The 20,600-nt window shown below is 50.9% G+C and overlaps 2 protein-coding genes across 3 annotated transcripts in view; one reads left to right on the top strand and one right to left on the bottom strand.

The window, feature by feature from the left end:
- ZNF618 (zinc finger protein 618) overlaps window positions 1-4,095 on the top strand; it is a 187,392-nt gene extending 183,297 nt beyond the window's left edge. For both annotated transcript variants that reach the window (XM_007449737.1, XM_007449738.1), the window contains 2 exons: window positions 1,743-1,844; window positions 2,531-4,095. In XM_007449737.1, coding sequence (XP_007449799.1) covers window positions 1,743-1,844; window positions 2,531-4,047 — 1,619 coding nt within the window. In that variant the 3' untranslated portion in view covers window positions 4,048-4,095. The remainder of the gene's footprint in view (window positions 1-1,742; window positions 1,845-2,530) is intronic.
- A 9,492-nt stretch (window positions 4,096-13,587) lies between these two features.
- AMBP (alpha-1-microglobulin/bikunin precursor) overlaps window positions 13,588-20,600 on the bottom strand; it is a 14,372-nt gene continuing 7,359 nt past the window's right edge. The window contains exons 7-10 of the mRNA XM_007449736.1: window positions 16,418-16,499; window positions 15,142-15,309; window positions 14,642-14,815; window positions 13,588-13,926 (exon numbers count right to left, since the gene is read on the bottom strand). Coding sequence (XP_007449798.1) covers window positions 13,895-13,926; window positions 14,642-14,815; window positions 15,142-15,309; window positions 16,418-16,499 — 456 coding nt within the window. The 3' untranslated portion in view covers window positions 13,588-13,894. The remainder of the gene's footprint in view (window positions 13,927-14,641; window positions 14,816-15,141; window positions 15,310-16,417; window positions 16,500-20,600) is intronic.

The raw sequence follows: 20,600 nt of genomic DNA, 5'->3' as shown, positions 1-20,600 counted from the left end.
CTTTCCCTAGTCCTGTGGAATTTGACCCTATGCATAGGCAGATTAGCTACAGCAAAGGCTCCAGGGAACCCCATTGAAATCTCCAGAGCTCTCTCTTTTTGTAACTCCCTCCTCTTTGGTACTTTTCCCTGTAAATTCTAGCTGTCTTGGGCCTGCCTGAACTTTAATCTCTGTCTCTTCAAGGGGACCGCTGGGCTCTGTTCAGTTCCCTCGTCCTACGCAGCAGCTTGGAAACTGCTTCCAGGCAGTAAGTTGCACAGTCAGAGAGCTCACCGCATTTGTTTCTTTTTCTGGGATCACACCCTGGGTTGCCTGTATGAAAGCAGTCATATCATCATGATTAGCAGTTGTTTGCATCTGGAGGGCAGAAGTGAAAGTCCCCTCCCCATCTGTTTTTGATGCATAGATTTGTTCGTTATTTGACTTGTGAGTCTAAAATACGTATCTATAAAAAATACATATGGCATTACGATTAGAGCTTGCTTTTCATTATCTTATGCATTTTCCCATGTTGCTCCAGTCTACATGACCACCTTTCTAGTGGCTGTAAAATATTGCTTGAGTGCACATCCCAGAGTCTCTTGACTAGTATTGCAGGGCTGGCTGAATAGGTAGAAGTCGGGGAAGCCCCTTCTCTAGGTATGAATAGTGTGGCCTTGACCTCTAAGGCCTGATGCCTTTAACTGAGAAGAATGGAAGAAAGGTGTCTGGCAACCCTGAACAGAGGCCACTGACCCATTCATATCCTCAGGCTGTGAATTCTACCTGTAAGATGATGTCTCAAGGAAATACACCCACAACAACAGCCAAAGAGCACAGAGAAACAATATTAGAATATTAGGCAAGTAGGTTCGTAGCAGAATAGTAATATTGTAAACGGCACAGCCCAGAAACTTAGGGCTTGGAGTGTAGTCAAGCAATTTGTGGAATATTGTGTGATAAAAGATTGTGTGGCCATTTGTGATGACAAGCATGTAACTCAGACCATTTCCCACTCAGATATGATCTTACAGAAATGTCAAGGAGTAACCGTGCATAGAGTATGGCACCTGCCCATTACGTAAAACTGAATACGGCTGCATATGCACACGTTAACAAAAATTAGGGAAATGCAGGGAGGAGGCAACTAGGAACCGGGGGACCTGGGATGTCCGTCCCAGCTCTGCTGCTGGTTTTCTGTGTTTTCCTGGGCAAATGCTTTCCTGTATCTAGACTTTGGTTTTCACTTCCTACATGTAATGAGGGGGTTGAGAATTGTATACTTTATGTCATATAGGGCTTTGGTTTTGTTGTGTTCATTTAAGTTTAAAATATACTAAAAATACGAAAAGGCACACTTTAAAGAAGCAAGAGTGTGAGATGCTTTGGGCCTCTTGGAGTGTAATGGTCACCCCGTTCCAGGTCTCAGAGCTAGAACTTTGTGCTCGGGGGTGTTGGGGGGGCCTCCCAGCCAGACTCGGGACACAGCGGTTCCCATTCCCTGAGTGCTTACTCCATGCTGAGCACTGTACCCAGCTCTTTTCCTGTATTATCTCTTGTTAGTCCTTCTAGCAGTTGTGTGATTATCTTCATTCTTCCGAGCGAAAGCCTCAGATAGTTGTCTTAGGAACCCGGATTTGAACCCAGGCCTGAGTCCCAGAGGCTAGTCTTGCCTCCACCCGCATGCTCTAGTTCTCCTCGCCTGGTGAGCCGGCAGGCCTCTTGCACTTCAGGGAAACACACTGTCCCCTTTGTGCCCGCAGCGGACAACGAGAACAACATGGCCTCCAACCAGTCCCGATCGCCCCCTGCTGTCATGGAGGAGAAGTGGAAGCCCCAGGCCCAGAGGAACAGTGCCAACAACAGTAGGTCTTTCCTGGGCGGACCCGGGGGCTGGTGGAAGTCTACTACACCCACCTCCAGAGGCCTCCCCCCACAACCCCAGCTTGTTCCCCTCTGCTCCCACATCCCCACCCCTGTGTGTCTCCCATGGTGGTGCAAGACCACGCATCATGGTTTCCAAAGCACTTTCACGCCTGAGACCTCATTGGTGGGAATTCTGACCTCGTGGGATGGACAGAGGCGGCCTGGGGAGAGGTGATCTGTTTGTGGTCAGAGAACACAAATTAGTGACAGAATCAGAATTAGAATCCAAATCCACTCTCCACGATTTCTCTTGTCTGCTTTTTCCTGACACTGTGGCCTCATGTACCTTATTCACTAGCGACTCCTGTGTTAGAGGCCATTTCTATATTGAGGAAGAGGTTAGACTGGTTGGCTTCAGAGGTCAAGGTGAATGACATGCAACAAGTATTTGCACACATATCACTACAGTCGATTCCCATGCTAATGGCAGGCATTACTAATCAATCACAGAACTTTATTCCTGTGAGACTGTCACATGTTAAAGACTGCCAAGACCATCAGTTTGTGTGGAAGATGAAATCTGTTCATAATTCCTAATACTAGATGCTTGAGTATTAGGCCACTGCCAGACCAAGGAGCCTTGACTGGCAGGGTTAATCACACCTCTCTTTGTGTCCCCTGCCAGCCACGACCAGTGGTTTGACACCTAACAGCATGATCCCCGAGAAGGAGCGGCAGAACATCGCAGAGCGGCTGCTGCGGGTCATGTGTGCCGACTTGGGCGCGCTGAGCGTGGTGAGCGGGAAGGAGTTCCTGAAGCTGGCCCAGACGCTGGTGGACAGCGGCGCCCGCTACGGGGCCTTCTCAGTCACCGAGATCCTGGGCAACTTCAACACGCTGGCGCTGAAGCACCTGCCGCGCATGTACAACCAGGTGAAGGTGAAGGTGACGTGCGCCTTGGGCAGCAACGCCTGCCTGGGCATCGGCGTCACCTGCCACTCGCAGAGCGTCGGCCCCGACTCCTGCTACATCCTCACGGCCTACCAGGCAGAGGGCAACCACATCAAGAGCTATGTGCTGGGCGTGAAGGGCGCGGACATTCGCGACAGCGGCGACCTGGTGCACCACTGGGTGCAGAATGTGCTGTCGGAGTTCGTGATGTCGGAGATCAGGACAGTGTACGTGACAGACTGCCGGGTGAGCGCATCCGCCTTCTCCAAGGCCGGCATGTGCCTTCGCTGCTCAGCCTGTGCCTTGAACTCAGTGGTGCAGAGCGTGCTGAGCAAGCGGACGCTGCAGGCCCGCAGCATGCACGAGGTCATCGAGCTGCTCAACGTGTGCGAGGACCTGGCGGGCTCTACCGGCCTCGCCAAGGAGACCTTCGGCTCGCTGGAGGAGACCTCGCCGCCGCCCTGCTGGAACTCGGTCACGGACTCGCTGCTGCTGGTACACGAGCGCTACGAGCAGATCTGCGAGTTCTACAGCCGGGCCAAGAAGATGAACCTCATCCAGAGCCTCAACAAGCACCTGCTCAGCAACCTGGCCGCCATCCTGACGCCGGTGAAGCAGGCGGTCATCGAGCTGAGCAACGAGAGCCAGCCCACCCTGCAGCTGGTGCTGCCCACCTACGTCAGGCTGGAGAAGCTGTTCACGGCCAAGGCCAACGACGCGGGCACCGTCAGCAAGCTCTGCCACCTATTCCTGGAGGCGCTCAAGGAGAACTTCAAGGTGCACCCGGCACACAAGGTGGCCATGATCCTGGACCCACAGCAGAAGCTGCGGCCCGTCCCGCCCTACCAGCACGAGGAGATCATCGGCAAGGTGTGCGAGCTCATCAACGAGGTCAAGGAGTCCTGGACCGAGGAGGCCGACTTTGAGCCCGCCGCCAAGAAGCCCCGCTCCGCCCCCGGCGAGAACCCCGCCGCCCAGGAGGACGACCGGCTCGGGAAGAAGGAAGTGTACGATTACCTGCAGGAACCCCTCTTCCAGGCCACCCCGGATCTCTTCCAGTACTGGTCGTGCGTGACCCAAAAGCACACAAAACTCGCCAAGCTCGCCTTCTGGCTCCTCGCGGTGCCGGCCGTGGGGGCCAGGAGCGGGTGTGTAAATATGTGTGAACAAGCACTTCTCATCAAAAGGAGGCGACTGCTCAGTCCAGAAGATATGAACAAACTCATGTTTCTGAAATCCAACATGCTTTAAGACTTCCGGATGAAAAGAAAGAACAAAGAAAAAAGAAGAGAACGTTAGGAAAAAAAAAAAAAAAACACACACACAACACTGTCGCAAACAAAGAAAAAGGAATTTAAGTTCTAAACACTGTGGACCTCATTATAAATGCCCCCTGGAAACTTAAGTGCTTTTTTCAGTGTGTGTGTGCATGTGTGTACACAATCACGCGTGCGCACTTTGGGCGTGGGCGGCTCTGTGCTCACCTGCGTGGCCGCAGAAGTGTCGCACACGCATGCACACACATACTCCCCTGGTGCATGTATGCACGCCTGCTCGTGGGCGTGTGTGCATTAAGCTGGGCATGTCAGGAAAGCTGAGTGTTTGGGAAAGAGGGAAGATGTTTCACCTCCTTTTCTCAGTAAGGGGGCTTTAAAAGACTCCATTTTCAGGTGCGCAGATTGGTAGGAAACTGATGTAAAATGTTCAGGCAGCTGAGATCTGAAGTGACTTGACGCTCTCTGTCCTTCACTCTGTGGTCCCCCTTGCCCTCCGTCCCCCTCCCCAAGCCTTCCTGACCCTATTGCACCCCACCCCTCCCCGGCTGCCCTGCCATGGATTCTCCAAACTGCATCAGATGGACAGCTTCTGCACTGGACTTTGTTCTTGTTCACCTTCAGGGCACTGAGCTGCTGCCTTTGTGATACCCTTGGGTGTCATGGGGCAGCCGCCTTAGAAACACACCTATCTATCTCCCCAAATCAGGAAAGGAGACTTTAAGAATATAAAGCTGACCTTTTGCTTTTTAATATAAGATAGAAAAAAAAGACATTTTTCAAAGAAGTATAGATACTGTCTCCACTCCTTAATAATTTTTTTCCTAACATTTTAGCAGTTTTTACTTTTTTTTTTCAAATTTGATTTAGGCTCTGCTAGGAGGCACTGAATGTCTGTAACTTATATTTTGGAGGGGTTTTTTTGGTTTGTTTTTTGATTGCCCTTTTTGTTCCTCAAGTCACACTGTAAACTAGCTCATCTCAGTGGTATATTCAATATCCTAAGGTTTTTATTAGGCTTCCCTGTACAGTCCAGTTTTCCTGTATTCGAACAGCCAAGACCATGAACTTGGCTGTGCTGTTTGGAGACCAGGAGTGAGGTTGGAGTCACAGGTTTCACAGACGTGGGGTTCGGTGGAAGCCATAGGGAAGCATGTGGCTTAGGAGTTCTCCTGAATGTAAGCAGAAGACCGCCCTCCTGGCTCGCTGTGTCTGGTACTGCGAATATCTGATTTCTATACCCAGAGTGCATTACACTACTCGCCACGTCACTGACCCTTCCAGCTCAGCAGGGACTCCTGAGTTGATCCATGTTCACGTCCATCACACCTCAGACCCACGGCCTCCTCTCCCCAGGACCCCGGGGATTCCGGCGGGTCCGCTGCCCACAGCCCTGGGGGGTCCCCACGCGAGCCTCAGCCCTCCTTCTAGGACAGTAGTTGAGCACGGTGCCTTGTGGGCCAAATGATGGATGTTTTGAGGGTGAAATGGCATGAGGCCACATTCAACTTGATGCTGTGAATGGTGTTTTTAGGCTTTGTTTCTCTGTGAGCAGTTTAGGTTCCACACACGGCCTAAATGCCAACAGGGTGACCCTTTCCCCTCTGAAGAGGTGGTTCCGTCAGGATCAGTGCTCAGCCTCCCACCCCACCTCTCAGTGAATGAAGTGCTGGTGGTCCCGTATCCCCCCAGTGCCCACAGCTGTGGGATAGAGATAGTTACACCAAGGCTGAGGATGCCCACCATCGTGGGGGCCCACTTGCAAAGGCACATTCTACCATCTTGGGGGTTGACCAAGTCCACTCCATCCCTTCCTAGTAACAAAACATTGTTCAACTGTGAGATACCTCGACTACAAAAAGCACTGTACGACGGCCCTCTCCCCCCGGTCCGTGGCAGTAAAGTTGGGGAAGGCTTAGGATCACGGACCAGAACACTGTCCCACGTGTCAAGCCTGCTCACTTTGCCTCGTGAGAACTAACCCTCCCGAGGCTTGGACACACTGAAAGGCATCAAAGTGGGCCGTTTCCCCATTCACTCCAGCAAGCCATGGTCTCAGGAACCACCACGCCATTTCCTCTCCCGGAGAAGTTCTGGGTATTAACTCCACGGCACTTCCAACTGGGGTCACACCGTCAGAAGAGCCTCCATCTGCACTGGACAGTCACCTCATGTCGCTTCCTAGAGTGTATGGGAGCATCGGCAGACTTTTCAATGAGACTTTTGGGGGCACTCCAGAAGGTGGCTGCAGGGTTGCTGATGGGTGACAGATGCCTACAGCAAAAGGCCTCCAAGCTTTGCTTTGCTGCTGGGGAAGGGTCCATGACCTGGCGCTCTGAACCACATGCGGAGGATGGGAGCTACCCGTTCTGTGTGGTCAGTGGGAGCCAAGCCTTGGAGCCCATCCTTCCTCTTCTTAGAGCGGAGCTGTGCTGGTGTTGCCTCGTTATGGGGCCACTCAGTTAGCAAATAGGCATTTCACTTTTCTTGCAAAGTCATCAGGACCAAGCCCTGGTATCAGCGTTCTTCTCTTCAGAAAAATTTAAGTCTTGACTAAATTCCAGTTATCTAGTCATATGTGTCACCTCCTGTCCTGTTCCCCCTTTCCACCTCAGTTCAGTCCTCAGGGCTTGGCGTGCTCTGCAGATGTGATGTGAGTGCCACTAGGTCTCGGAAAGCTGTCTCCTGGGGCTGCCTCATCCAGATACGGGAACAAGGTGGCAGGTAGTCATTTCTCTCTTGCAGCCTCTGGTTCTTCAGAAACTCGTTGCCAACAGGAAACGCTGTACCAAGGTGCCCCCTCCATCTGCTTTCTCATGCAGACAGCTCCCATAGTGCAGAGCCCGTTGCAGTGAACAGCTTAATAAAACCCAAAGATCTCACAGGCCCAGCCACTGGCCCCTCATATCCAGCAATATCCACCCTCTATCCAAATTCTAGCTCAGCCAAAGGATTGAGGTCGGCCCTTCCAGTTCATCTCCCGGCCCCTAGCCTGGCATTGACCTTCGGAAAGTTTTTGTCTTCTGCCTCCCAGTTCTGTGACCACTATAGGACTTTACAGCTCAAGGCGGTTGCCTGCTGACTTGGACACAACTTGCCTGAACCATGTGATTCCCGGGATAAAAATGGCCCTTGCATTGACATACACGGACCCCAGAGGGGAGGTGGAGAAAACACACCTCCGCTCTGCAGGGTTTTCCCCCCTCATCTGAGCTCAGCTGGCTTCACCACCAAAGCCCAAGCCAAGGACCATAGCCTCGTGGGTGGTCCCTCAGATTTGAAGTAACTGGGGGGGTCTCGGCTCCACCAAGAGCAGCGGTGCCATCCCAGTGGCTGTGAGTGGATGCCCTTGTGCCGACATGGTTCTTTTTCCCTGTGCCCAGGTCCACCAGCCAGGCCTCCCTCCAGATGGTAGTTAGAAACCAGGAAACGAAACAGAGGGGCCACTGGGCAAAGCGCCTTTCTGGCCACACTTCATCTCAGGCTTCACGGCATAGAAAGCCACCTGCTGTGTCCACGGGCGAGGACGCTTTGCCACCAACCTGCCTGACAGCCTCATGCTTGGCGTTCGGGGTTTGGCTCTTGGCTGGGAAAAGGGCGCTGAGGTTTCCTGGTGAGGAGAGGACAGTCCGATGACACGGTTGAGAAGTTCTGCGTCTCCAGATTTCTGGGAAGGACTTTTTCGACGCCAGCTCTGTAGGCTGGCAAGCGTCTCCTTCAGTCTGCTCCTTTTCTCTCCTGCACTTTGGAGAAACACCAGAGAAAAACTGTGCAAGGCGTGTTTTCCACTGTGAAGCTGTCAGGGATGCAGCATGCGTTCTTGGGGGCCACAGGTTCACGAGAAAGGTTTGGAATGAACCTGGGATGCGGATGGAGAAGGGAGGTCTTGTGAGTCATGGCCCAGAAGGGGACAGTACCTGGATGTTGCCATAACGATGGATGTGCTTGCAGAGATGGGAAGAGGAGGCACCCAAAGCACGGCCTCTGTCCCAAAGCGCCTCTGTCCCTGGGACGTAACCTGAGGGAGGGCTTCTAGAAAGGCTGCTGGCTTAGATGAAACCCAGAGGCTAAGTAAGGCTCAGGCTGTCCCCTGGAGACAGTGGGTGGAGGGCTCCTGTCTCGGCCCCCCTGTATCCAGCCGGGCCAGTGGGAGAACTGGGAAGGGGCCTGCCCCCTCTTCACTGTGGCTAATGTTTGCTAGGCCAGTTATGGTGAACCAATGATACAGTGTTTTCCCTTTTCTGTTTCCCACCGGGTTTCCCCTTTTCAGGGTTTTCTGGAGGATTCTGTTGTTGTTGTTTTTCTTCCTCTGTCCTTTGCGTTTAAGGATCGTGGTCAGTGGAGCCCCGCCGTTCCCTGGAGGGGCCCTGTAGTTTCTGTGCAGAGAGGCACCTGCTCCTGCTTTGATGAGGGTGAAGGGCATTGGGTTGCTGTTTGTTATACTCATGCCCCTCCACCAGCACGGGCGTTGCTTTAAAGGTTCAACTGCTGTACAGAGAAGGATTTGCTAAGTTTGTAGCTGGGTGTCAGCATCAGGACCCATAGGGGCCCTCCCCACCCGTGCGTCCCACTGGGCACCTTGACTCTTCGAACCAAAGTTCCTTTTAAAGGGGCACACAGCCCAGCCTGGTCCGCAACCTCAGGGGCCTGGGATCCCTGTGGCGCTTCCTGAAGTCCAGCTTGGCAAGAGACCGTGGGGTCTGAGGCCAGCCGGAAAGGGGGGCTCCTCCCACAACCCAGGTGCCATCCGGTCCCTGCCTGGGACCCTTCCCTCCCACCCAGCCAGGGTGGCCGGGTTCCAAAGCGGTGAGCGAGCTCGTGGACTGGCACGGGGCTGGAGACAGAGGGACCTGCGGGGCTGGAGGCTCCCAGACCCACCGGGCAGCGCGTCCAGGGCCATTCAGATGCCGAGCATCAGGAAATCATTTTGTACAACCACCTGAAGCAGAGATATTTTTTAAAAAGCATAAATTATTTTCCGTTGTTTTCTGATGATCCTTCCTTTTTCTTTTCCCCGTAACTTTGTGTCGGTGAGTCTTTCACATCAGGTAAATCTTGAGAAAGCCTTGGTGCCCCTCCCTCCCAGGCCCCACTCAGTACCCATGCGTGTGCACCCTCATCCTTTCTCAGTAGTTAAGACGTTCTAGGCAATACCATAGGCACAGCTGACTGTGTCTCTCTCTTCGAGTGCAAGAAACTCAAGTCATCTTAAAAAAATACAAAAAAAAAAAAATTTACAAAAAAACAAACACAAAAAAAATATCTTTTTTAGGCCAGAGTTTTCTACAGGTATTAATGAATATTTTTCTTAATCCTTATAAGTTTTATGTGTTTAATATTTCTTAATACCGGTAGCATTAATTTATACTTTTGTAGCAACACAATATTTTTATAAACAGCCAGTGCTTTGGCTCAAGTCTCCACAAGGGGTTTATGCAGGGTTATCTTGGGACCCTGTGTACCATGTACTGTATTTAAAAAAAAAAGTTACCTAGTGTCACCCTTGCTGTGTTAATTAACAAAAGACGTTGTTTGCGGTCTCCTGTGTCGTTGGTGTGGACCCAACAGTTCTCCAAGGAGTCACATTGCATGGGGGTTGAGTTGACAGTTCTTGTGATACGTAAACCCCCGAGACCAACCTTGAGGGTTTATTTAGGCTTTTCTGTTTGTCCTTTGGATTTTTGGTTTCATTTCGTTTCGGTACCGTTTCTCCATTTACGGCCAAATCAGTTTTCTGGTGTTTAAAACTTTTACTGATGTCAAATGGAGGAAAGGAACAGGAAAAAAAAAAAAAAAAGATTTTTACAAAGTAATAAAATTTAAAACTGAGCTGTTTAAACGTTGCTGTTTTTACCTGTCTGTTCTTGTCCAAAAGTGGGACATTCCCAGAGAGATGAGGAAGGTTCCACTTGGTTCCTTACGCCAAAAGCCCCCGCCCAGAAATCAGCGCCCCCCTACACCCCGAATTCCCGCAACATTATTTCCTGGTTGGTTGATGCCAAGGTAAAAAGACATCCTTTTAATGGTTAGAGAGGATCAGTTGCTTAAATGATTTCATGTCAGTGTTGTATTTATGGTTTTACAATAAAACAACCTTTAGGAAGATGGCAGTGCGTGGTGTTATTTCTTGGGTTGGCACTGGGCCATGTCATCCAGGTAGGAGCAGGGCACTGGTGAGTAGAGATGGACAGAGGCAGAGATGTCACCTGGGGGTGACAGAGCTGGAGTCCATCTCGAGGGGATACTACGTGAGGTTGGGGCTCCCTGCTGACCTCAGGCACCAGACCCAGGTTGGTGGTGTCTGATAAATAAGGGAGGGACACGGCCACAAGAAGACATGGTCTCCGCGGGCCTTGTTGTGAAACACTGTCCCAGCGGAGGAAGGATGGATTTGGTCCAAGTCCTACAGGCCCAGTGCCCAAGGGACACATCCAAGTTCGCCTTGGCCACCATCATTTATGTGATGTGTGTTGTGTACACCATCCGTTTTCTGGGGAGGAGTGCCCGTAGATTGTGCCAAATTCCTGACGGCATCTGTGGCTCAGAAAGTTAAGAATTAGTGCGAGCTGTGGAGACACATTTCAGCCCAGTGTCTGGACACACTGTCCCCAACACAGGTCGGAGTGGAAAGCCTGCCTTGGGAGGAAATGCTCTCTCCATCCCAGGAGAGGTTCAGGCAAAGCTCAGATGCCCGCAGTGGGTGTGGACCAAGCGACTGGTGGGCCCGCCGGGCAGCCAGACCAGGTAGCTCGGGTGCCCTCTTCCTCTGTCCTGAAGCTCTGCATGGCTTTCCCACAGTGTCCCCTTCGCTGATGCTCCCTCCCCATTTGCTGGCCGCCGAACTGCTGCCATCCTCCGAGCCAGCACCCCAGACAGCTCTCCCACTCCCTTCAAGACGGTGTGGCCTTCCTCCCCCACCTGCCTGGAGTCAGCACACCCGTCTCCTAAGTAAAGCACACGTCCAAGTTCGTCTCGCCCAGTGGCTGTGTGCGTGAAGTTTGAAGTGTTGTGTATTGTCTGCCTGGGGGAGAGCGTCTGTGGCTTTGCCAGTGGCATCCGTGACTCTAGCCAGTGCCCTCCACGGTGGGCTGTGGGGGCCCAGCCGGGTGGACTTGCCCCTCTGCTGGCCTCGACCCGAGTCTCACACTCCAGACACGCACATCAACGCTTGGCTTGGAGAGTCGAACTGAAGGCAAGTCGTGGAGAGAAGACGCCACCAGAAGACAGCTGTGGCCAGAGTGGGCAGGGAGGGTGACAGCTTCTCCTAAAGCAGGACTGCTGCTGCCAGAACAGCCGTTCAAAGGTAAAACCACGTCCGGCTTTATCCCTGTCCTCAACCAGAAACGGGTGCTCTCCTCAAAGAGGATGTGCTGCTTGATCAGCCATACAAATTCCATCAAGTCGCAAGGATGACAGCACGAATTGGCTGAGTCTGGGCCAGCCTCCCCGGGGCATCAGCCCTGCCCTCAGAACCCCCCTTCAGCGGGAGTTTCCTGCTGTTCAGTGTACCGTGTGGACATTCCTGAGCCAGCGGCTGAAGTTTAATCAAGGAGTTTCTGTTGGCTCTAAAACAAATGTCTAGAGTCCTGCTGGAGCGGGAAGACTCCCCCGCTAGCTGGGAACGTCGGGATCCAGTGAGATCAGGGCATGGCCAGAGCCTCCATACGACTGAAGGGCCAGCCTCTGGATTTTAAAATAAAAATTCTTTTTAATGCGTGTTTCTTTATTAAGCAGCCACATGTATTTTGTGACAGAGATGAGCATGACCAGTATCTTTAAGAGAGAATCTGAGGTGAGACTGTTTAAGAATCAGATGAGACATCAGGGTAGCCGCTTGGCTGAGAATGATTCTGGTCCCTTCTGGGATGAGTGGACTCCTGACTGGAGGTCACAGATGTGCTTCAACCCCATCCCACCCCTGAGGGGTAAGACAGGATCCAAGGGAATTTTTTGCAGTGAAAGTTTTAGTAACTGTCATGGAGATAAAAGCCTTCAGGACCAGGGAGGGTGGCAGGCAGGGCTGGTGACCCACAGGGGAGGCCCCATCTAGAGGGGTGTCTCAGGTGCAGGATGCAGGCCCAAGGCTGCCAGAACTTATTTTTCAAGAGAATTGAGAAACCTAGAGTTTTATATGGGAGGTCCTTTTTTTTTTTTTTTGGCTGCCTTGGGTCTTTGTTGCTGTGCCCGGGCTTTCTCTAGTTGCGGCGAGCAGAGGCTACTCTTTGTTGTGGTGCGCAGGCTTCTCATTGCGGTGGCTTCTCTTGTTGCAGAGCACAGGCTGTAGGCGCCCGGGCTTCAGTAGTTGCGGCGCGCGGGCCCTAGGGCGCGCGGGCTTTAGTAGTTGTGGCGCACGGGCTTAGTTGCTCCGCGGCATGTGGGATCTTCCGGGGATCGAACCCGCGTCCCCTGCATTGGCAGGCGGATTCTCAACCACTGCACCACCAGGGAAATCCGGGAGGTGCATTTTTTAATGGTGAACTCAGAACTGTAAAATACCTTAGGAGCCAAACTCCCATCCACTAGCTGAGCTGAGGCTGGCCAGCCCACCTGTGGCTTGCACTGTCCAGTTTAGGCATTTGTCCTTCAGGTCACTTTCTTCAGAGTGGCACCTTCCAACTGCCATAGGTGGCAGCCCCAGTGTGTGAATCATGCATGGAGGGGGCAAGGTATGGACACAGGACGTGATGACGTTCGTGACTCCCAACCAGGCCCACAAACGCTGTCCCTCAGGACTGTCCTCTCTATTGAAACCTGGAAGCCCCAAGGTTGGGACTTCCGGGGTGCATAAGGCAGGGAGTCTCTCTGTGGTCTGACCAAGGGGGCTGCAAAGCTCTCTCCACCAAATCCTTGCCTCTGGGTTCGTCCCCTCAACACAGCATTCCACCTCAGAACCCAGGAAGCTGGGGTTTGGACTCTTGCAGCGGCAGCTGTCAGGACTCTGGGTGGATGGAGCCCGAAAGAGGTGTTTGTAAGTCCGATGTTTGTAAATCCGGTGTGCGTGAGCTGGAGGCTCCTGGAGTTGTGCGCTTGGGCCAAGTTGGTGCCTGAGCCACCCTGGACAGCCTACCTGCTCTCTTCCTCCAGGGAGCAGAAGCCGGGCCAGACCCAGGGCTTCCAGCTCCGGTCCAGGGCCAGCTGGTTGTTCTGGGCACAGCGCAAAGGGCGGTGACCATTCTCCTTCCGGGGCAAAGGGCCAGAGCAAGGATCCCAGGAGATGGGATCTCCAGGACCCTTGTGGAGAAACAGCCCGAGGCCTTCCAACCCCTGGCAGCTACTGCTGGGGATGCAGCTGTGAGCAAAGTAAACGCTGGCATGGGGTTCTGTGCAGCCAAGGACAGGGGAATTTTTTCAGGCGCTTGTGGGGCATTTACCCAGACCCAGCTGGGCACACACTAGGGCACGGTGACTTCTTCTGACCCTGGGTCTCTGATGAGCCCTGTCAAACCTCTCCCAGAAACAAGTACCCAGAGTTTTCCCCTCTTTTCTCTTCCAGCTTTATTAAGACAAAACAATCCCATTTTATACAGAACTGTGATTTATGTTTCATAATTTGCATAGCCAATTTCATGTCCTGAAGATGGCTCTATTACACTTCCAACACATACATTTTTCACATGTGGGGAAAGCTGGGGTTACTCATGCCCGCTCCCCAGCTTGTCTCCCCCTCCCCTCCCCCCATCTCATTATACTTCGTGATGAATCGTCAGGACATGGAATTTCAGGAGTTTACAATTTGCTTTTTATTGGAACCTGCCGCGGGACCCTGGGGCAGACACTGGCCCTCGCGCTCCCTGTGGCCTGTGGACCTCTGGCCTGTGGGCCGCTCAGCTGGAGAAGCGCAGCAACTCCTCCTCCCCTGTGGACACAGAGAGGCTCGGGGTGTAGGTGTGGGGTCGTCCAGGGGTCTGCGGGTGGGGACGGTCAGGGGATGGGGATGCCTCATAGAGGAGGGACGGCAGCTTGGGCTGAGCTTAAGCCTGAGCCTGAGGCCAGAAACTTCTGCTTGCGGAGTGACTCGATTATCTCCAGAGTGCGTTCCACGGAATGATCTGATTTTTTGCCTCCTGATTTACCTTAGGTACCATTTTCCCAGTGGGGAGATAAGGCACAGAAATCTTTAATGGCTGCTGTTCCCTGGAATGCTATTCCTGTTATCATTATAGCATCACCACCATTATTAGTAACGGCTGCCGCTAGATGGATATGGACCGTGCGAGGCTCTGTGAAGTAGGTACTTGGTCCCATTTTACAAAAGAGAAAACCGAGGCTCAAATTGACATTCAGTGTGGCCAGCCCAAATGTGGCAATGCCGGGATTGGAGCCCAGTTCTGCTCCACTCAGCCTGTCCTGCCTTCCCTCTGCCTGGGCCCAGGTGCCCCATCCCAGCTGGGGTAAGGCCTCAGGCTTGGCCCCATTTTACAGGTGGGAAACTGAGGCCCAGAGAGTGGATGGGCTGGTCACCTGGTACAAAGTACAGAACTCAGCTTTCCAGACCCTCACCTCCTACCAGGGCTCCCCCACCTGGACCCCGATATCACCCAGGCCCAGCCTGGCATTGTCGGGCCTCCTACCTTCACCAGGGATGCCACAGTACTCCTTGCACTCCTTCTCTGAGTAGAACTGGTTGCTGTTGCCCTTGCAGCCCCCGTAGATGAAGAGGACGCACTTCCCCTTGACAGCATCAAATGCCCAGAGCTGGGTGGAGCCTCGGCAGGGGCCAGGGACTATGGGGAGATTGCAGGCCTCTGTGGAGTGGGAGGGAGGTGCAGAGCATTGGAAGTCCTTAGGATCGCTGACCTGAGACACCCATCAAAGGGCCTGAGCCAGCGACCCTGCTCATCCACAACACCTAGACCCCTTTTTATGGATTGAGAAATGGGGCCACAAGAAGACATACGTGCCGAGGGTCACCCATACCCAAGTGTGCAATTCCTATGACTTCAGGAAACTTGCCCTGGAATTCCACCACTGGAGCATCCTCTCTTAGCTACCTGTTCAATGGGCCGGTGGTCTGTCTGGAGGACAGGGGTGGGGGGTGCAGGGGGAGGTGGAAAGGTGGGGCCACACTCACCCACGGTCCGGCAGGTCTGCAGACACTCCTTCTCCGAGACAAAGTTGTTGCCGTTCCCCATGCAGCCACCATAGTGGAAGGTCTCGCAGGCCATGGATGAGCCATTATAGAAATACCTCTGAATCATCCCCAGGCAAGGACCTTGTGAGTAGCCCAGCTGGCAGGAATCTGGGGAGGGGCAGAACAGCAGTGCTCACTGAATGCTGACTGTGTGCCTGTCACCGGGCTGGATACTTTAACAGGTATCATCTCATTTAGTTTTCATCTCTGCATTAAGAGGAACGATTCTCAATTCATTTTAAAGGTAAGGAAACTGACTCCCTGAGAGGTAAAGTGACTTGCCCAGAGTTACATAGAGCTGAAATTCAAAGCCATATTTGCTGGATTCCAAAAACCCATGCTCATTCCATTCCATAACATGGGGAGTTACCAACGACCCAGAGACCCAACATCCCCTGTGCTGGTCTTGTCTGCCCAAAGACTCGGTAAGGATAGTAGTTGATGATACATTCACCAGCACCCATGCCAGCCAGCCTGACCTCTGCCTTATGTCCCACCCCCGTGCCTTTGCTCTCGTCATTCCTGCCCCTGGAATGCTAGAATGCCTTCCTTCCTAAAACCATATCTGGACACAGCATGAATTCCCCTTCATCCAGGAAGTCCTCCTTGATCACCTCGTCCTCCATTTTCTGAGCTCCCCCAGCCTTTTAGCTGACCCTCCCTTTTGGGTCCCTCACTTTCTTCCTTGACTGCCTCCTCTACTAGACCAGATGGTCCAAAAAGATGTGGGTGGTTTGTCTCCATGACCCCAATGCCCAGCACAGTCTGGGGTGGAGCAGAGTCAGGGTTCAGTGTTTGCTGAAAGATTTGGAGAGTGATCATTTTATCAATCACAAAAAGCATTCTCACGTTCTTGCCCATGTGCTCCCACAGGAGCCCTTAAGGTCAGCTCAGCAGGCTGTTATCCCATTGTACAGATGAGAAAGCCACGGCTAGGAGGCCACATAGTGATACAGACAAGCCAAGAACTCGCTTCTCATCGTGGAGCTGAGACTTGCTAAGCTCAGGGACCATGCCTTACACTCCTCTCTCTCCCCCCATAACCGCTGGCACGGGGCAGAGTACTGGATTTGCCCTTTCTAGGCTCAGTCCTTGATTCTAGCAGAAAAAATAAGAAAGACTTCACGGTGATGAGGGCAGCTGGGGTGAGCCAACTGTGGACGCTTCCTCTCTGGAGTGTGGCAGAAGGGGATTAAAAAAAGGGGGTGATCATTACCTTCTTTCTTGCCGAAATCAGTTACTAGTTGTCCAGCTCCTGATCCTTCCTCTTCCTGGGGCAGAACAGCCCGCCGGGCTCTCTGGGGGAAGAAAGAGGAGAAGTTGCAGGGACCTAGCCACTGCTGCTCCCCTATACCCCTGGAATATATAAACGAACCATTTGCTTTGGGGATCAGGGTGTAGACAGAAACACTACTAGATTGGTTAATGGCCTGTTTTCCCAAAAGCTTCAACCTGAATTCCAGAATAGACATCACAAGATAGATTTCTGGTCTGAAATGACAAATCAGAACAATACCTACATATCCAGCTTCCAGCCGAAATGCCCAGAGGAATACAATAATGGAAAAGAAACCTAACCCAGAGTTGGGAACCAGGGAAGAGCAGCATTCCCATACTAGAAACTAAAAGGCATTTCTACACAAGGGAGTGGGAGTGGGAGTGACTTGCAGGAAGGGCTGACCAGACCATCGTTAACTGCTTACAGCGGAAAAGTCATGTGGAGAGTAAGAAGGGAGCCCGAGATTGACCCTAATACTCCTAGATATGGGGGTGAGGGTGGGGACTGCAGAGCAGGGCAGGCTGCCAAAGCTGTCAAAAGGGTCTCTGGGAGTAGAGTCCACTGAGGCACAGTCCCGGGACAATTACAGAAGGATGAGCAGGGACACTGCCGGCCATCAGGCAGTCTTCCTGCCCACAGGTGAGACCTGGAATCTGAAAAGGTAAAACTGTAGTAACCTTCAACTTTTCCCTTCTCCTTTTAAGGTGCAACTGAAGCTGTGATAGGGACTCCCACTGTCTACCAGAACCCATCTCAAGCTGGTTGCACATAGGTCTTCCTTGGTGAGGATGAAGGAAAAGAGAAAAATCATGGAACGAATTCAATAATGCAACTGCTCAGAAGAATCACACTGAGCTGGAGAAATATCTCCACTAAACACAGGGTGTAGGTAAGAAACAGAAGAAAACTTCAACCATCAATGAAATTCGAGATGGCATTGCATCAACGTTAACAGGAGCCCACAGTTATGCAGATGAATAATATGGGAGAAGTAGAAAGTTACTGGAGGTGAAAAGGATTTTGTTGAATTTAACCACACAGTAGGGATAATAAACTGCAGTTTAAAGATCATGAGAAATAAACTCACAGAATAGGAATTCTAGAAGGAGAGGCAAACAATATAGAAATAATAGAAGAAAAGTTTTCCAAGTGAAAGTATATACCTACTTCAAACAACATAATTATTTTGATCTGGTTTTACTAAACTTATCCACTGAAATTACTGTTTCAATCAATCCATAAAGTTTATCTGAACACCTGTTATATACAGAGAAATGTTCTAAGTACTGATGGGAAAGAGAGAAAATTAATGAAGAGTCCTATCTCGACATTTCCTAGAGACAAAGGATAAAGAGCCTAGCAGTGGCCCTCAGAGTAAACGAGAGCATTTAATGACAGAAGCGGCAGAGCAATATCTAAAGGTTGTAAGAGGGTAAAGGTTGTAACCCAGGCATTCTCCACTCAACCAGGCTGTTGATCATGTGATATAAACACAGAAAGCTATTCTCAGACATGCAAAGATCCTGTAGTTTTCCACCATGTACCTTTCCAGAAAAAAATTACTTACAGAAATATTCCCACCACTTGAGAAGGGAACTTAAATACAAGAAAATGCACGATGTGGTAGAAAAGAAATGATGGTAAACTAGAAAGCCAGTAAAATAGAGAGCTGAGGTTAAATTGTTGTTAAAATGGTATTCAGCTTAATGTAAATGTTAAAAGTAATTCTCCAAACAAAAGGTGGAAAATATAAACACCAATCTCAGATCATATCCACAAAAATGAGGATGTGGGAAGCCTGGAAGGAAGAAATAAAAAGTAAGCTGCCTTTCTCTCTTTTGCAAGGGAAGTCATCAGTTATTGTTTCATTCTTTCTTTTTTTTTTTTTTTTTTTTTTTTTTTTGCGGTACGCGGGCCTCTCTCACTGTTGTGGCCTCTCCCGTTGCGGAGCACAGGCTCCGGATGCGCAGGCTCAGCGGCCATGGCTCACGGGCCCAGCCGCTCCGCGGCATGTGGGATCTTCCCGGACCGGGGCGCGAACCCGCGTCCCCTGCATCGGCAGGCGGACTCTCAACCACTGCACCACCGGGAAAGCCCTATTGTTTCATTCTTGATATGGATGGAGAAGCACAGATTCAGCTGAGATCTGGATTAAGGTGGCAGATTGAAATTTCCCTCAAAATGACCCTCTCCAATACCGAGCCATCAGCAAAAAATGAATTCAGAAATCCCAGCCCCCAAGTATTGATCAACGCCACTGAAATGAGGAAAGGGGCACAGTTTAAAGGAAAAAGTAAAGCTCTCGATCCAATCATCTGGAGCTGAACAGGAAGGTCAGCAAGGTTCAGCTCCTGACCTGCCCTCCAACTCCCAGTCCTGGCAAGTCATCAAATTTCTGATAACTCTCCCTAATACTCCCAAGTCCTGAGAGAAGAAAATTGTTGGCAACCCTATCTTTTTCCTCTTCTGATAGAGGAGTAGTGAAAATGACTTCTGGGGAAAAAAAGAGGAAAAGAGACTACAGCCTGACTCTTTCTAAGTGAAGGTTCTGGGGCTACACAGTCTTATGCTCCAGGGGGTGTCACTGGAGGCAGACGTACCTTGCTGCCAGCCCCAACTAGGTGGAATGAATCCCCATAGGATATTTATCAGTCCTTCCAAAGAGAATGCAAAGCGAGTGTATTCCAACCAACTCTGGACTTCAGAAAAGTGGATGGAACACAAAAAACCCAGACCTTACTCTAAATTCGGGTGGGAGGGGACTAAGCTTATATTTGCAGGAAGAGAGCCAAGGAATAAATGAAACCTCCACGCCACCATATCAGAATAAACAGAAAGTCTATCTAAAACGGACTAAGCAGGAGTCAGATAAAAAGAAGTGATACAGAAACTATCCAGACCCACTTCAGAAACGAATGAATAAGTAGCCTGAACTAGAGAAAGAGCCCAAGAGTCCAGTGGTGGACATGGTCATGAACTGCCAAGTCCTCCCATCAGCAATGGATTTATATTCCCAGCTACCCACTGTCAGCCCCTGTTGGAGACTACCTCAGCTAAGGGAGCCCTCATTCAAGATCATGCTCCCTTCCCAGACTGATCAACATAGGGTATGAAGGCTCCGTCCCTTGGCCCCATCATGGGACAACTCCCAAGGGTGGTCCTGGTTCCAGAGCTCCCTATAGGGTTGGTTGAGGCATTGTTGTGACTGCCCTGCAGCTCTCCTTCTGCCTCTGCCCAATCTTCCCTTTGTCTCTTCCGTCCATGTATGTTGATGTAGGGAACCCAACCTAGAAGAAAACATAACTCAAGAAGCAGAAGGAAATCCGTCTTTGGCCTCAAGTTATGGAATTACATAAGAAGAACATGCACGTATTAAGACAAGATTCAAAGATGAAATGGTAAACGCTGACAGAATAAGACGAAGAGAGAACCCAGGCCTAAATAAACAAATTGAGAAGCAAAACAACATCAGAGCTCGTGAATAAATTAGGAATAGTGAGGAACAGAAAGAATAGATGCTGCTAAATAGAAGGATTGTCATAGAAGAGACAGTGCCAGTGGATGCAAATAAAAGCAATTTGAGAAAAGCTAGTACATGATGGAGGATAAAGATGCTCCAGGATGAGAGAACAAGTGTTCGCCAGATGGCAAAACTCAACAAAGCGAATAGAAGATGAATTCCATATCATGAAAGAGAGTTTCCTGAAATACAGTAGAAATGTCATCTGTGGATGGAAAGAGCACAGTGTATTCCAGGAAGTTTTGATATAGACTCTCAACCCCAAGGCATGTCCTTGTTAAGATGCTGACTTCTTATCAAGGAGAACGTCTGTCCAGGCGTCTGAGCAGAAGAAACAAATTGCTTCCAAGGAGAAAAAATATCAGGCTGGCCTCAGGCTTCCCTGCCGGGATCATCAGTGTGGAAGAACAATGGAGCAACGCACACAAAGCTTCTGAGGGAGAGAAAACATGACCTTAGAATTTGACACTCAAGCGAAATACCCTTCAAGGATGAAGGAAATGGGCAGACATTCTCAAACAGGGAAGAATTCTGGGATTAAAACACCCATGAACCTTCCTTGAAAACAGCACTTGGTTAAAAAAAAAAAAAAAAAAAAAA

The sequence above is a fragment of the Lipotes vexillifer genome, unplaced genomic scaffold (genome assembly GCF_000442215.2).
Source record: "Lipotes vexillifer unplaced genomic scaffold, Lipotes_vexillifer_v1.1 scaffold230, whole genome shotgun sequence".
Taxonomy (NCBI): domain Eukaryota; kingdom Metazoa; phylum Chordata; class Mammalia; order Artiodactyla; family Lipotidae; genus Lipotes; species Lipotes vexillifer.
This window is presented reverse-complemented; position numbering and strand designations above follow the sequence as displayed.